The 15,990-nt window shown below is 46.9% G+C and overlaps 1 protein-coding gene across 3 annotated transcripts; it reads left to right on the forward strand.

Moving 5' to 3' along the window:
* Positions 1–1,630: 1,630 nt before the first annotated feature.
* CYP26A1 (cytochrome P450 family 26 subfamily A member 1) lies at positions 1,631–4,657 on the forward strand. Of its 3 annotated transcripts, none has more exons than XM_075757518.1 (7): positions 1,631–1,820; positions 2,013–2,237; positions 2,343–2,630; positions 2,748–2,897; positions 3,234–3,368; positions 3,575–3,727; positions 3,919–4,657. In XM_075757518.1, exons 1-7 carry the CDS (start codon positions 1,632–1,634, stop codon positions 4,258–4,260), a joined length of 1,482 nt encoding a protein of 493 aa, XP_075613633.1. In that variant the 5' UTR covers position 1,631; the 3' UTR covers positions 4,261–4,657. The 3 variants fall into 3 exon arrangements, with proteins under 3 accessions (XP_075613633.1, XP_075613634.1, XP_075613635.1); XM_075757519.1 differs by having other exon boundaries at positions 3,237–3,368; XM_075757520.1 differs by lacking the exon at positions 3,234–3,368.
* Positions 4,658–15,990: the final 11,333 nt, after the last annotated feature.

Consider the following 15,990-nt stretch of genomic DNA (forward strand, 5'->3'; position numbering starts at 1 on the left):
CGCAGATGTCACGGTCCGTGTTGTAGGTCACAAGCAGGTCAGCGCCCGGCAAGGGGAGAGCGCCGGGTCAGGGCGCGGCCGCCGGCCCCGGCCAGCGCCGGTCGTACCCCGAGGGGCTGCCCGCCTCCGGGGCCGAGGAAGTGCCCCCCACCCGGGGGTGTGTGTGTGGGTGCGTGTGTGTCTCTCTCTCTCTCGGGCAAGGGGCTGCGGAGGCTCCCGCAAGGCATCGTAAGAGGAGGGAGAGTCCCGTGTGATGCGTTGATTGTCAGAAAAATAATAATTTAAAGTGACATCTACACACACACACACACACAAACACACACGCAACTTCCAGCGTTTATTGACCTTGTCTGGGAATAAGAAAGCAAAAGTAACAGGGAGGGAAGAGGAAAAAAACGGAAAGAAAAAAGCGAGCTCGACAGTTTATTGGTAGCAGCCGTGCCCAGCGAAGCGCTCCGCGGCCCCGTCCCTCCCTCCCTCCCTCCCTCCGCGTCCCCGTAGCCGCGGTCCGCACCGGCCGCCCCTTCCCCAGCGACCGCGTCCCCTGGACGGCGCCTCCTGCGCCGGGACCCAGCGAGCGCAGCCTCCCTGCAGCCCCGCCGGCTGCCCCGGTCCCGCCGCACTCCTCCTGCCCTAAGCCGCCGCTCCATGCCGGACAGCAACCCCCCTGTGCCTGCCCGACGGCTTCGGGAGGTTGCCCCTCCTCGCCGTGGCTTGCAGGCAGGGTGCCCGGCCGGTGCCGAGTGCCTCTTCCCGACCGCAGCAGCCCCGACGGCCCCTGGGCGAGGGCGGGCAGCGGATCGCAGGGAGAGGAGCTGGGCACGGCGGGTTAGGTGTTTCCTTTCCGCGCTCACCTCCCTTTCCCTCGGTGACCCGCGCTTGAACCTGCATCGGGAGGCTGAGACGGACTGCAGCCTGCGGCTCCTTCCTCCGCGGCCGGTCAGAAATACAAGCCGGGCCGTTCGAGGTGAACCAGCGGACAGCGGAGGCTCCTCCGCCGATGCTGCGGCCCAGTTGCGGCTCTGCCCGACGAGCCACCGGGCCCTCCCAGCACGGGGGAGCGCCCGCCCCGTCCGGCCCCAGCACCGGTCCGGCTCCGGCCGCTGGGTCGCCGTTCCCGGCCGGCGACAGCAGCGGGCGGGCGAAGGAGCTCTGCAGCTGGCAGAGCGCATCGGCCGGGGAGCGCCCCCGGGGGTGGGTGTCTCCGGGCTGCGAGGATCCCCGGTGCTGGAGCGGGACATTTCGCGGCGCAACCTGCTGGTCTCTAACGAGCATCGTAAATCCAAGGAGGCGGCCAGCCTGCGGCTGTCAGCTGTCCCGCAGCCCGCTCGCTGAGCGCGGTGCAGCGCAGAGCGAGCCCCGAGCCGCTGTCGCCGTGCCCGGCAGCACCTTTCCTTCCCCGGCGGCTGTCTGCGGAGGGCAGGATGCGCCGCGCAAAGCAAATAGTTAAAGATTTCGGGGGGAGGAGCCAGACCGCAATCCGCAATTAAAGATGAACTTTGGGTGAACTAATTTATCGGACCAAGGTAGGGTGGGCAGCAACCTGGGAAGGGTATAAAAGGCGGCCCGCGGCGAGCCCGGCCCGCGCACTCGGAGCTCCCGTGGGGCCGGGCTGGACTCGCTCCCCAGCCATGGGCTTCTCCGCCCTGGTCGCCAGCGCCCTGTGCACCTTCCTGCTGCCCTTGCTACTCTTCCTGGCCGCCGTCAAGCTCTGGGACCTGTACTGTGTGAGCAGCCGGGATCCCAGCTGCCCGCTCCCGCTGCCCCCGGGCACGATGGGGCTCCCCTTCTTCGGGGAGACGCTGCAGATGGTGCTGCAGGTAAGGCGAGGCGATACCGCGGGGAGCGGAGGAGAGCCCCGGCTCCTCCTCTAGCTGCAGGGGAGGGGGATGAGCAGCGGCTTCGCCGGGCTCCCGTGCCCAGGTGGGAAAGAGCTGCTCTCCCTACCCCTTCCTCTCCTCCTTTTTTTTTTTTTTTTTTTTTTTAATTATTTCCTCCCCTCCCGTGTCCAGAGGCGGAAATTCCTGCAGATGAAGCGTAGGAAATACGGCTTCATCTACAAGACTCACCTCTTCGGGCGGCCCACGGTGCGGGTGATGGGCGCCGAGAACGTGCGGCACATCCTGCTGGGCGAGCACCGGCTCGTCTCCGTGCAGTGGCCTGCCTCGGTGCGCACCATCCTGGGCTCGGGCTGCCTCTCCAATCTCCACAACGGGCAGCACAAGCACCGCAAAAAGGTACGGCCGGCCCCGACGGCGGGCGGGGAGCGGGTGCGGCCGCCCCGGGCGCAGCGGCTGAGCCTGTGTCCCCTTCCTCCTCCTCCTCCTCATTCCCGCGGGCAGGTGATCATGCGAGCCTTCTCCCGGGACGCCCTGCAGCACTACGTGCCCGTCATCCAGGAGGAGGTGAGCGCCTGCCTGGCGCGGTGGCTGGGTGCTGCCGGGCCTTGCCTGCTAGTGTACCCCGAGGTTAAGCGCCTCATGTTTCGCATTGCCATGAGGATCCTGCTGGGCTTCCAGCCCCGCCAGGCCAGCCCTGACGGTGAGCAGCAGCTGGTGGAGGCCTTCGAGGAGATGATCCGGAACCTCTTCTCCCTGCCCATCGACGTGCCATTCAGTGGGCTCTACCGGGTAAGGCTCCTGGCAGGCTGGGAGGAGAGGGGGTTCCCCTCCATGCAGGACAGTGGGGAATGGGTGGGAGGGATAGCAGTACTAAGTCCCACATTGCTGTCCCTGCTGCCTGGCCAGGGCTTGAGGGCACGCAACATCATCCACGCCAAGATCGAGGAGAACATCCGTGCAAAGATGGCCCGCAAGGAGCCTGAGGGCGGCTACAAGGATGCGCTGCAGCTGCTGATGGAGCACACACAGGGCAATGGGGAGCAGCTCAACATGCAGGTGAGGTTCCCCAGGGCCAGATCTATCCCTTTCCCTGATCCCGTCTGTCAACAGCACGCTTATTTTGGGTGGTCAGAAGGAGAGAGCAGGAGGTGCTTCCTCTCCCCATGAAATAAACCACTAGTGCACTGGGGTGCAGAGGCTGCAACCAGGCTGTTGGATGGAGAGCACAGGACCAGGGCCGTGTCCACAGGGAGCATAAGCACTACCCTCATTCTGGCCCCTGGGTGCCTGCTCCAGCCTGGGAGCGATGCACAGCATGGTGGTGGTAGAGTGAGTCTGGGAGAGATGCTATGTTCAAGGCCTGTTTTATCCCTCCTCTGTCCTCTGTGTAAGGAGCTGAAGGAGTCTGCCACAGAGCTGCTGTTTGGGGGCCATGAAACCACTGCTAGTGCTGCCACGTCACTGATCGCCTTCCTAGGGCTCCACCACGATGTCCTCCAGAAAGTGAGGAAAGAGCTGCAGGTGAAGGTGTGTGTCTTCCCCAGAGACATTTCACAGGAAGGGGCAGTGGGCAGGTACCCCCAGGAGAGGTGTCCCAGGTGGGGCTCCCTTAGTGGTCACTTACTTCTAGTGTGTTACAGGAAAACACCACTCGCTGAGAGGTGGCTGCTTTGCAGTGCCGGGAGCCCTGGCCACCTGCTCCATAAAAGTCATGGCAGCATCTTCCTTTCTAGGGGTTGCTGTGCAGTCCCAACCAAGAGAAGCAGCTGGACATGGAGGTCTTGGAACAGCTGAAGTACACGGGCTGTGTCATCAAAGAGACCCTCAGGCTGAGCCCTCCTGTTCCTGGAGGATTTCGAATTGCACTGAAGACCCTTGAGCTAAATGTAAGCGGGGCTTGGGCTCAACTCCTCAGTGCAGCTGCATAGTACCACTGCATTCATGTAGCGTATCTGCCTTTGAGTGACCTGCAGGAAGCCAGGAGGGGAGGTGGGGTACGCCAACGTGTCCTCTGCTGACACTTCAATTTATTTAACACAGCAAGGTGCTTCATGTCTCCTTTCTCTTCTTTTGATAGGGTTACCAGATCCCTAAAGGCTGGAATGTTATTTATAGTATCTGCGATACCCACGATGTGGCAGATCTCTTTACCAACAAGGATGAATTTAACCCGGATCGCTTCATGTCTCCATCTCCAGAGGATTCCTCTCGGTTCAGTTTCATTCCTTTTGGTGGGGGCTTGAGGAGCTGCGTGGGCAAAGAGTTTGCAAAAGTCCTTCTAAAAATATTTACAGTGGAGCTGGCTCGGAGCTGTGACTGGCAGCTGCTGAATGGGCCTCCTACAATGAAAACGGGCCCTATAGTGTACCCTGTGGACAATCTGCCTACCAAATTCATAGGTTTCAGTGGCCAAATCTGAGAGGTCAACGCTTGCCCCTGGCTGGATTTCTATATAGCATCTAATATGTACATAATAACTTTTTATAGTAACAAAGGTCTTTAAATATTTAAACTTGTAAATGTAAAATAGTTATTTATGTCTTCTAAATATTTCAAAAGGCTATGATATTTTTTTCCTCAAGCACTACAATTATGGGTCTCTGATTCATAATTAGATAATGTTATTTCTATAGAAATAAGTTTTCCCCTATTTAAAAATCTTATTAAAAGCTGGCCAGCTTAAACATTTGAAGATATTTCACGACAGTGTATGTATTAAAAAATATTCTGAAAGGCATTTGAAACAATGGTAACTAGCTACTCATGCAAATTACCTAAAATGGTTATTGTTTGAGAATGTTTTCAGTATTATTTGTGTCTAGATCTCATGTTTAATGTGTAAATTTCAAGTTTGATAATAAAGTTTATTTTTGATGATCCTCTGTATGAAGATCTGCATGTATGCTAGACAGTAGCTAAAGAGTTTGGGTGTAAAGTCAGATCTGCTTTTGTGAATGAGCTATTAGCTACTTTCTATGCTCATAACTCTCCCCTACCTTCCACCCCCAATGTGGTTCTCACTTGTGAATAGTAAGTTGTTGTAAGTTTTAGCCCATAAGTGGCAAAAGCAGTGCAAAAACATACATTCACTGAAAAAAAGTATGGAGTGAGAGCAAGAGGTAGAAGTCTCTTATCAAGCACATAATCTTGAGACATAGTAAATAAAAAAGAAAAGGGAAGCAGAAGAATAATGTGTAATGTGAATCTTTCTCTGTAGCTAGAGAAAATAGGTTGAGGAAAAAAATAATCCATAAAGGTCCTTTCCTCCCATCTTACTGCTGACCTGTGTAAACAGACCACTGGATCTTGTTCTGTGTTGAGTCTGCTGGCTATGAATCTTTACTTATGAAGGTGTCTCTTATCAGCTGGTAGAGCAAATAAAATCTGCTGGGATTTCTTCTTGAAATGCAACAGCTCTGACTAGGTCAGAGATAGAGCATGCATTTGGTTTAAGAACTTCTTTCCTGGAATTCAGCAAAGTGAAAACTAAAAGGCAGGCACTCATGTGAATTGATTAACAGGGAATCAACTGTTGAGATGCAATTCCCCGGGGGTGTGTAAGTGGGGCAGATAAAATGCCCTAGGCATGACCCCTGTTTTGACTTAACCATAGGGTTTTTTGTGCTTCCCCCTCCGCCCCTTACTGCACCTATTAGTCTTCCCTCAAAAGTCAAACAACGTAGGCTGGCTTTATAAACATCTACAAAGTAAAACAATGTAGTTCAGTGTCACAAACGCTTACAGCACCATATAGACTAATTTAATTTTTTGTTTGCTTCTGGAAAACAGTCACTTTTTCATTATGTTCTCCCAAGGTCAAAATTAAGGATGCAGTTAAGTTGCTCAAAATCGCTGCAGGTGTTTAATAGCATCTATGAGGTTTTGGATTTTTTTTTTTTTTTTTTAAAGGAGTGTTTCTATAATATATTTGATGTGTTTCCAGCTAGCATTTTAAATACATAGGTTTCTAATGTAAAACCTTAGACACAACCTACATATGAGCAAAACTATCAAAAGGTTTTCATATTCATTTTTTTGTAGTCTTAAAAAAGAAAAGAGATTATTTTTAGTACCTAAAGGGGCCTGCAGGAAAGCTGGAGAGGGACTGTTCACAAGGGCATGGAGTGATAGGACGTAGGGGTAATGGCCTTAAGCTGAAGGAGGGCAGATTTAGATTAGATCTTAGGAAGAAATTCTTCCCTGTGAGGGTGGTGAAGCACTGGAACAGGTTGCCCAGAGAGATTGTGGATTTCCCATCCCTGGAAGTGTTCAAGACCAGGTTGGATGATGGGGCTTTGGGCAACCTGGTCTAGTGGAGGGTGTCCCTGCCCATGGCAGGGGGGGTTGCAACTGGATGATCTTTGAGGTCCCTTCCAACCCAAACCGTTCTATGATTCTATGATTTCTCTGTCACCTTTTTTATTTTTGAGTCAGGTTTGCAAGGCTTTTATGTTTGGAGAAAAAAAATCATATACTTAATTTGATTTTGTTGAGACATCTAGGGGCACATCCTCAGCTGTTGTAAATCATGACAACATGACCTGTGTTAGGCACTGCCTCTGTATGGTTTATCTCTGTAAATGGTCTGTCACTGCCATGTAATTTAGGCATCTTGGAGTTAGCTTTAAACAAGCTATCCCAAGAAATGGTAGTAATATGGAGCTCAGTGCGGGTTAATTGGTAAAATATTTGCCCAACTTCTTGAGCAGGTTTTACAACCCCTGCTAATCTCCTCTATGCAGCTGTATCTTGACAGCTTAGATGCTGGCTGCGGACCAGTTTCAGGTGAGCTCTGGTATGATTATATGTAGCTTTGCCTGCTCAGCAGTGGCTGGTGTGGGCACGTGCTGAGACTGTGGCTGCCATTTAGGAGCTGACTGGCTCCTGCAGCCTCAGCCCCTACCCTTCTTGTCATGCTGGAAAACTCATCTTGCTGAAGAATTACCTACCACAAAACCTAACTGTTTTTTGGGCAGACTGGGTCCTCACTCCAGCTCTGTGTGTGACTGTTGTTTGTGCTGGGGTGCTCCAGCAGAGACAGAGGAAGCAGCCGCTTCAGCCTGCTCTGCAGCTAACAGGTAGCTCCTAGAGCCATGCTCTAGATTTCCTTTTGCAAACGTTAGTGTGTGTTGCTGTAAGTGACTGGTGCTCCAAGGCTTGCAAGCTGAAACACATTAAATGGCTGGATTTGGTGAGGAGTGCTCACTCCCTTCTTGTAATTGGGCCTTTTTGGGGTATTTTGTATTCCTCCTCTTAGTTAACCTGTGATTTAAAAGAAAAATCTTTGACTAGGTCTCTCAAAAACAAACAAACAAACAAGCAAGCAAGCACACAATTCAGTAGGTGCTATGCTTTGGTTCTGGAGTAAAAAAGCCATGAATTATACGTAGCATGCTGTTTTTTCTCTGAGGGTAAGGTGGGTTACTGGAACCTGCACTTCTAAACCCACATGAATAATAGCTCCTGCCAGGCAGCAGCATCTCTGGTTCTTAGTATTTCTGAAGTGTTTATGTAATGCTAAATATGTGGTTCTTAAAAACACACAGTTACATCTATTCTGGAATAAAAATGACATTAAAGAATGACAGTGGTGTAAATTGACATTGAGGAATGCTACTTGGTAAATCAATTCCTGATTGAAAGGCAACAGTATTACCAGATAAGGTCAGAACAGGTAACTGAATTTTTGTAATGGTTATATGAGTAAGAAAAAATGTGCAAATGAATGCTGAAGACTCACTGGAAATAAAAATATATTGATTTATTAAAAATAACTTGATCTGATTTATTTATTTTGTCCTAGTGAAATGAGGACGTTACTTTCATGTTGCTTTCAGCAGTTGAGCTGGGAAAGGATTTTTTCCTTTGGCTCATAAAAGCACATATGGAAGGGACAGTACAATTTGAAGCCTTGTATGCTTAAGGTTTTGCACTTACTTTTTCAACATTTTATTTTATTTTTTTGCCTTTATTACAGGAGTCTTTTCCTGGACCTTACAAGATGAGAGGCTGACAAAAATGTTGCCCTTCTTTCTACCCCATTTCAATCTATCGTATGTTTTCTTATTTTATTCTGGTCAGTGATTTAGAATAACCTTTGGAGAGGTGCCAAGAAAAATACTTAATAATATGTAAAATATTCCATCCTTGACTTTCAAGTGGTACTTTCCTAAGTGCTATAGGAAGTTTTTAAAACTGGTTTTACAAATCTGTGTCTAGTCATCTTTGAGAAGAGAACACTGCTGTGTTTCATTAATTCTATACATCGGCAGAGGTGCTCAGGGTGGATGCCAATAAAAGAGTATGTCCCAGTTGTTTAAAGCTAATGTGCATAAAATTAGACCCCTAGGTCCATCTCTCTTTTTTTAGGCATTAGAATTCATTTTTATGAGGTATAAGTTCTCAAAATTTGTTTTATGTCTCAAAGGGAGCTGCACTGCTTAGGCTCCCTGAAAATCCAATACGTTTGATTTAGTCCCACATACAGATTAAGTAGCCCATGGGCAAGCAACCCATTGCCAAATTTCTTTACCTTAAAATTATTACATACCATCTTCCCTAGAACAGTCTAAGAGGATCCTATGCAAGACTATAGGATCCCACACAAGGCTGTGTCTCTGCTGAACATTCAGGTAAACCAAATGTCAATCTATTGACTTTTGGCATTGTTTTTGAAATTGTAAAAGGCAGTCACAAATCTTGTGTTTGGGACACAGTGCTCAGTAGGGTATGTTCCAGCCCCAAATTAGTTACTTTATTTATGGCTTAAAGGTACTATGTTACATGTAGTTGTCTTCTCTATTATAACAAAAAAGAATGGGTAGGTTTGGATAACATTTATTAATCCAGATAGTTTTGTTTGCCAGGTGGTTTGTATTGTAAATTCTCTGTCAAGTTATACATCCAGCATGCAATGCAAAACATATACAGATTAGCAGCAAAGATTCAAAAAGTTTATTAGTTGCAACCATTAGAGTGATAGATTAGGAGAAAGGAAACATAACTGGCAGCAAGTTTAGAGAAGACTCATTACTAGACTGGCTTGCTTCACTTGTTTAATAATGTCTTATGAAAAATGTTATATGAGAAGTTCAATGAATAATGCAGCCTTCATTAAGTTATGTAAATGAATGTAACTTCATGGGTGGGTTAGAAATAAAATATTTAACAAATCTGTTTACATCCAAAGAGTAAAAGCAGCAGAGACAGCTTTTAAAGAATCTCAGATTAAAATATTTAAAACGTGACAGACAAGAGAGCTTTGGTAATAGGACATAATAGTGCTGTTCTAATAGGTGTTTACAGCCTGTCAGTTGCAACATGGGCAGGGCAACACATGAAGTATTCTCAGTTAATTAAAGTGTTATTTGTTCTTTTATCAGGAGTCCTAACATGCTTTTTCACTTGTGTATGCTGGTAGTGCCCCAGAGACACATGTAGAACTTGTGTGATTTGCAAGGCTAGAAGGATCATTTTGGCAAAAGTGACTTACGACGTACTTGTTTGCCAGGTCATTTTGTTCACAAACACACAATCATTCATATACTGGTTGATTTCAATGTATCCTTTCTTTCCCCAGTTTATGACCATTTAGGAAAGCCTAAGTCTCCATGGGTTAAGTTTACACTGCTGTATGGGATAACTGCCACAACACAAGAAAATTATAAACCAAGGACTAAATCAGCTATTGACAACGTGCTTTCCTACCACACCCACAAATGCCAACCTTTCCTATGCCTCTCCCAAAACAAATCCTTGGATTTGGGCCTCACAGCTTACCCAGAAGGTCAAAGATTGTTTGAGGCTGTTTTTGAGCAAAGGGGGGAATAAATTCCAGAGCTGAGGGCCCCTCACAGGATCTCTCCAGAGATAAAAGTAACCAAAAGGCAGTCCCATTTGCACTCTTTTGAGTAGGAGGCAGGTCAGAAACTTTCTGAGGTGACTGGGAGCTGAAAAGATCAGTGTCAATATGGAGATCTGGGTCCTGAGCTGTGGTCTAGCTGAGACAGTTCAAGGAGGAGACGTGCACAGGCAAGCAGCTACCAAGATTGTGTTAAGTCATCTTTGTTAATGCTGCTTTAAATGAAATAGCTTCCTCCAGGAATTGCTATTTTGAAGGAAGAACACCAACTTAGTTTGGGGGTTTTTTTCTGCTTTAGATATATAGAGCAAACTTTAATTTAATGTATCTGTTGTGGTTTAACCCAGCGAGTAACTAAGCACCCTGCAGCTGCTCACTTCCCTCCCCAAGGGGATGGGGAGGAGAAAAAAAACCCCAACCAACCTGTGGGTTGAGATGAAGATAGTTTAATAGGATAACAAAGGCAGAGATTAATAATAATAACAATAATAATACAAGTGATGCACAAATGCAATTGCTCACCGCATGCAGAAAAAAACCCAACCCATTGCCCAGTCTGTTTCTGGGCAGTGAGTCTGCCTCCCGGCTAGCCTCCCCAGTTATATATGGAGCATGACATTATATGGTATGGAATATCCCTTTGGCCAGTCTAGGTCAGCTGTCCTGGCTGTGCTCTCCCAGCTTCTTGTGCACCTGGCAGGATGTGGGAAGCTGAAAAGTCCTTGACTTAGTGTAGACACTACAACTACCTAGCAACAACTAAAACCATCAGTGTGCTAGCAACATTATTCTCATACTAAATCCAAAACACAGCACTACACCCGCTATTAGAAAGAAAATTATCTCTATCTCAGCCAAAACCAGGGCAGTATCTCAGAAATATACTGCTTTTCTCTATAAAATGTCAGCAGAACAAACATCTTTTCAGGATTAGATCTGAATTTGCAGTGGACTGACAGTAGGTCTTAGTTTTCTTGGCTTGCTGACTTAATTGACTGAAAGAAGCAAGGAGCTGTGGTATGCTTTACCTAACAGCCTTTATTTTATATCTAGACCCCTCTGAATTAACAACCTGTCTTGTATCCTATGGGAAAGGAGGGAGGGCACTGGATAGCGCACTGCTAGCCTGCGTCAATAGGGTTGGATTTTTTTCCTCTGGCTTACGAGTCTGTATCATACACCCTGCTTCTCTCCGAATCTTCCCTTGGAAGTCTAGAGACCACAGAGTAATCGGAAACTGCTCCCTGACCTGGCAGTAGCCTCCTCTTTTGTGAATTGTCCTTAACTTTGACAAGAATGGAAGGAGATAGGGTGGGAACAAAGAGGAACCACCAGCGGGGCAAACAGCCCCACCACTCCAGCACCGCACCGCAGCCCTGGCTGTATAACACACAGGTGATTTTCACCCTGGTGTCATCCTTCGTGTCCTGACTTCTCTTGCTCTGTGGTATCATTATATTAAATATGCATTATTGATGTTAATGGTGCTGCCTACAGCACTGCAGCAAGCTAGTGCATGCATTATAAATCTAGCAGTTGAAGAGAAAAGTTCATTACTCTTATCAACAGATTGCTTGAAGTAACGGCGTGTCGTGACCTTTTTGCTCATTGTATGAAATGAAATGGCTCAGATTTGTGACATTTCTGAGGGAACCTTTCCTCTAACTAGGACTGAGAGCACGCTGGTCACCGAAATGCACTAACTGTCAATCAGCATTTCTAGAAAAAATTGCAAATTTCAACCACGAGGACATACACAGAAAAATGCATTTTACAGAGACAAGTTACATGCCTGCAAAGTGGAACCATCCACTTTTTATGGAATCATCTTATCATTCTCCTGTTTTGCATACTGCTAGTACTTTTTTTTAAATCAAGAGCTTACGGATGTACTTATTATCAAAGTATTTAGAAGGAGAGAGAGGAGACGGGCCAAGCATGCTGATGAGGAAAGCCGAGAATCCTTAAGCAGTCAAAGGTTCTACTTGTTTATTTTGGTGGCTCCTTGGTGATTGTTCTTTTCACCTTTCTTTAACCTGCAAATGGATTAGTCCTCGTAAACTAAAGAGGAGAGACCAGCGCACAACCCACTGCCCCAGAGATAAGGTCACAAAGAGGGGACGTGTCCCGAGTACAACCTCGGAGAAGAAATAGAAGTCTGAAGGCATTTACACTAGGCTGCCATTGCGCTTTACTAGCCCTACTGTGATTTACCGTATCAGTTCAACTGCTGACACCTTTATGTCCCTCCCTCCTATCCCAGCAGGCCAGAGAGACACAGTCCATGATAGATGCTGGTGAACTTTTCCTCTGATCACCTTCTGAAGAACTTTCCCATAATCTATTGTTTTCTATCACAGTGGAAAACAAAACAAGGCGTTTTTTGACTTTCAGTTACCAGCTATTTTGCCCTAACTTTAAAGCAATGTACTGAATTTATTACATCAGTGTGAAAGAAGTTTTAAACTCTTGTCTCTTTATCCTACTCCCTGAACTTAACATGGTCCAGAGTAAATCAACATAATTGCTGTTAGACCTACATTGTTGCGGGAATGTTTTATATTCCATGTTGTCAGTTATTTAGACCAGTTAATTGAAATTGCAAACATAAAAAGAGGAAAGCTACAGTTAAGAAATTAACTTTTTTTTTTTTTTTTGGTGCCTGTGGCTACTGTATGAATTATATAAAGAGCTAACATTAACTTTAATGTAAGACCAAAAGTGTCTGGAATAGCTAAAAGAAAAAACACAGTTGTGGAGTCAAGGCAAGTATTTCCTTTAATTGACCACATAAAAATATAGATAGAGAGATATTCTGGATAGAGAGAAGCAGCTGACCTAGCGTTCTCCGTAACTCCAAAATACTTACCAAAATGTTGCATTTGCTTCTAAATAAATAAATGCCACGGGCTGCACCTAGCTTTGTCTCATCAAAATTCAGCACCAGTATTACAGCATGAAGGGGGAAAGAAAGCAATGTTAAGAAGGGGCATATTGAAGACAGTGCCCTTGGAAGAGAAAAGGGGGAAACTGCACTGCAAACTCTCTGCTGCAAGGGTTCTTCCCCTGAGTATGCCCTCAGCTAACTTCCTCACTACGGCAGCCTGCTGAAAACGTGAGCAGAGATGCATGTAGAAGCAAGCGTGTCCTGCATATGGAAGCATCAGTACGTGTGTAATAGGGAGTTACGGAGCAGCTGGATTGGGACGGAGATATCCGGGAAAGGCTGAGTTAGCGCCTGCTAGTAATGTTCTGATTGCAGCACTGCTCAGCTTCATCCTTTCAGCACAGAATGACGTTTGAGGAGGTCTGCAATCAAAATGTTCCCACATATGCTTTCACTGTCCTCCCCAAGGCTCTCTGACCTCTCTGGGTTGTGGCAATACAGCAGTGCAATAATTTTCTAGTTTCTGTATATTGATGGCAATGAACAATTTCTGTTAAAATGAGATTTTCTTTGCAGTGGCCCATGAGGCCACACTTGTAGTGTCAGGCTATCTTTCATGTCAAAAGATCCTACTCTGTAGTTTGACTCTAAATGTGGTGAGTTTAGGAAAGGCACAAGGAGGGAAAGAATTGATGTGAAAGATTTGGGCAGGATGCAACATTACATCTTACCTTCTGCAAAACCAGGCAGACCTCATAGTTGGCCTTACTAAACCACAGACCTTCTCTGAACATGCCAGACTGCCACCAGGTGTCCTAGCCCTGTCCTCTGGGTGGTAAAAGTGGTGCTACAGTGCTCTCACTGACAGCTGCTTCCCAGCAAACCTGCTGTGTTCAAAAGGAGCCCTGAGCCTCCTCTGCAGGACTCACCCCTAGCGCAGCTCAGCCAGCCGAGCAAGCTGCTTTGCAGTACCAGAGGGGTTTCTCTCTTTGTGCCCTACCAGACTTTCATAGGGTCAGCAGTCTTGTTTCAAGAAAGGTGCAGCTTCACACTTTACAGAATGGTTTGTTTCTTACCCCCGGGAAGACAATAGGGTTGTAAGTGAAACTCTTATAGGAGAAAATGGCAGGTTCCATCCCCAGGGTGGCTGCCTGGGCAAAGATGCTTAGAAGGTCACTGTTGAGTTATAGCTGTTAGATACACCGGTGATGATGGTGCCAAAGCTTTTTACTTTACAGCTATCACACTTCAGCTGGCTTATAGTGATGCAGACTCAAAGTGATTTTCTTCTGATAATTGCTTTCTTATAATTAACATTGCTGTAGAGAAAGATTTGGCCCGATGTCTTTTAACAAATTAAGTCTTTGTATTGTAAGTCTTTCTTCATATACTGAACTTCATACTTCTCAAAGCTCTGCTTCTAGGCTCTGCTATATCACTGTGGCTGGCTGTGTTTTTGGAACAGTTGTTTTCAGCAGAAGTGACAAAAGTACAATAGTGATATTACAAACCAGTCATGTATTCCTGAATTCCTTAAAACTGATCGCTTGCTTTATCTGACAGCATGAAGTCTGCAGTCAGGTTAGACATAGAAATATTTACCCACTCTGTACAAATGCATATAGTTATACCTCTAGCTATATAAATCAGGTAGAAATATGTAAAATGTTATTTATCTTCACATTACTTACACTAGGCAAAGAAACACGGACACACTGTGGAATTGAAGTTTGACCTGTCACCTCTAAAGCACAGTGTATGTGTCCCACCCGGCTGCTGCTCCTTGTTTGCTTGTTTTTCCCAAAGGCTGGAGGAAGCACAAGGATTTCAGAAGCTTCTGGATGAGCTGCACTGACCCTGCAGCCAAAGCAGAAAAGGGGCAGGAGCGGGGTCAGGCCACCGGCTTGGGACAAGGTCAGTGGGGCTGCCCTCCTGCCTGGTCCACTTCTTTGGACAGAGAGGACATAGGTGTGCTAAGAAAACAGTAAGTGCAGAAACCTAACCCTTTGCCTGCTGGTTTTGCTGCACTTTGCAGCTCCTGTAGGCTGAGCTGGTGCAGGTGCCAGGGCCACCTCCCTGTCAGCTTCCTCCTTTCCTGTCCTCCTTTGACCTCCTGCATGCCCCTGATCCCTAATATCTGCCCCTGCACTGTGGTTTCCCTCCTCTCCTGCAGGTCCCTGGGCAGAGGGTAAATGTGGTTTGGTGTCCCCTCATGCTCTCTGCACCTCTCTCCCCTGTGCCAGGCTTTCCCACTGGCAGGCTTTCCCTTTCCCCTCACCTCCCACAGCAGTGCTCAGTGTGGCCTCATCTCCCCAGCTCCTGTCAGTAGGCTCCCATCTGAATTCCCTTCCCCAGTCTCCTACCCCTAGTGAAGGCAGTCTCTCCAGTCTTTATTTGTCTGGGAAATAGCTCATTTAACTGGGACAGGGAGGATGGGCAGAGATGAGAAAGAGCCATTGTTATGCTGAATGCAGTTAATGGGTGCCACCAGACACTTGTGTGATCTACAGACCGTAGCAGAAGTCCCTTAAGCTGTGCTGGTGCTGCCCAGGGCATTTCGCACTTCTCCCAGTCTACTGCTTTTGCTCCAGTTGAAGAAGGGTCTGGCATTGATCTACACCATTCCTTGGCATTTTCTAAGGGATTGGATGGGGTAGTCAAAACACACTGCACTACACAGGGAGGAAGACCCTTGAGTTGAGAAAAGGCCTTACAACATGTCATCAAAAACCTGAGACTGGCTGTGAAGAGGGGTTTGATGAGCTGGGCAGGACTTGTCCTGTGTGGGAAGGACCGACAGCTGTAGCTGCAGTCAGGGCTCCGTGTCTTCTTCAAGTTAGCTGTGCACTGGGGGGCTATATGGAGGAGGGTGAGATTTGGTGGCTTGGGCTCTTGTTTCTCCTGAGTGTTTAAATGTACCATAAAAAAAAAAATCACACTTTTCCAGGAGAAAATTTCTTTTTTACAGGCAGATGCTGGGCCTTCAGCAGATATGTCTGTCAGCTGCATGCTCTGAGTGTCCCTATTTGATTAAGGAAGTCTTCCTTTGTGTTTCTGTAGAACTTTACCTTAACTCTCAATTGGACTAGACCGTTTATGGTTAATTGGTAAAAACACTGTCAAATAATTTAAAAGCCTAAATAGCTTAACTCAGGCTTTTATACCAATATTCATTCACTGTCATATTTCTTCCACTTTTCAGGAGGCTGCCTTTTGGAAGCAATGTGAATTGTTGCTCGCATTTTGAGTTCTGCTGTCTGAAGAGTTGGAAATGAATTAATTTTTCACCCTTTCTCATTTTGCTTCTCTCTCCCTCACCCTCTGTCTGTGTCACAAATGCTGACTTGAATATTTAATGCTCCACAAGTAGTAAGTCTCTCAAAGTTTTCCTTGTGACCAAA

This window comes from Balearica regulorum, chromosome 7 (genome assembly GCF_011004875.1).
Source record: "Balearica regulorum gibbericeps isolate bBalReg1 chromosome 7, bBalReg1.pri, whole genome shotgun sequence".
NCBI classification, from domain to species: domain Eukaryota; kingdom Metazoa; phylum Chordata; class Aves; order Gruiformes; family Gruidae; genus Balearica; species Balearica regulorum.

Excerpts from the sequence above, each read along its gene's own strand:
- CYP26A1 (XM_075757518.1), top strand. The coding sequence starts at position 1,632 with ATGGGCTTCTCCGCCCTGGTCGCCAGCGCCCTGTGCACCTTCCTGCTG. Across the intron at positions 2,631-2,747 it reads CATTCAGTGGGCTCTACCGG|GGCTTGAGGGCACGCAACAT; the intron begins GTAAGGCTCCTG and ends CTGCCTGGCCAG. Across the intron at positions 3,728-3,918 it reads TGAAGACCCTTGAGCTAAAT|GGTTACCAGATCCCTAAAGG; the intron begins GTAAGCGGGGCT and ends TTCTTTTGATAG.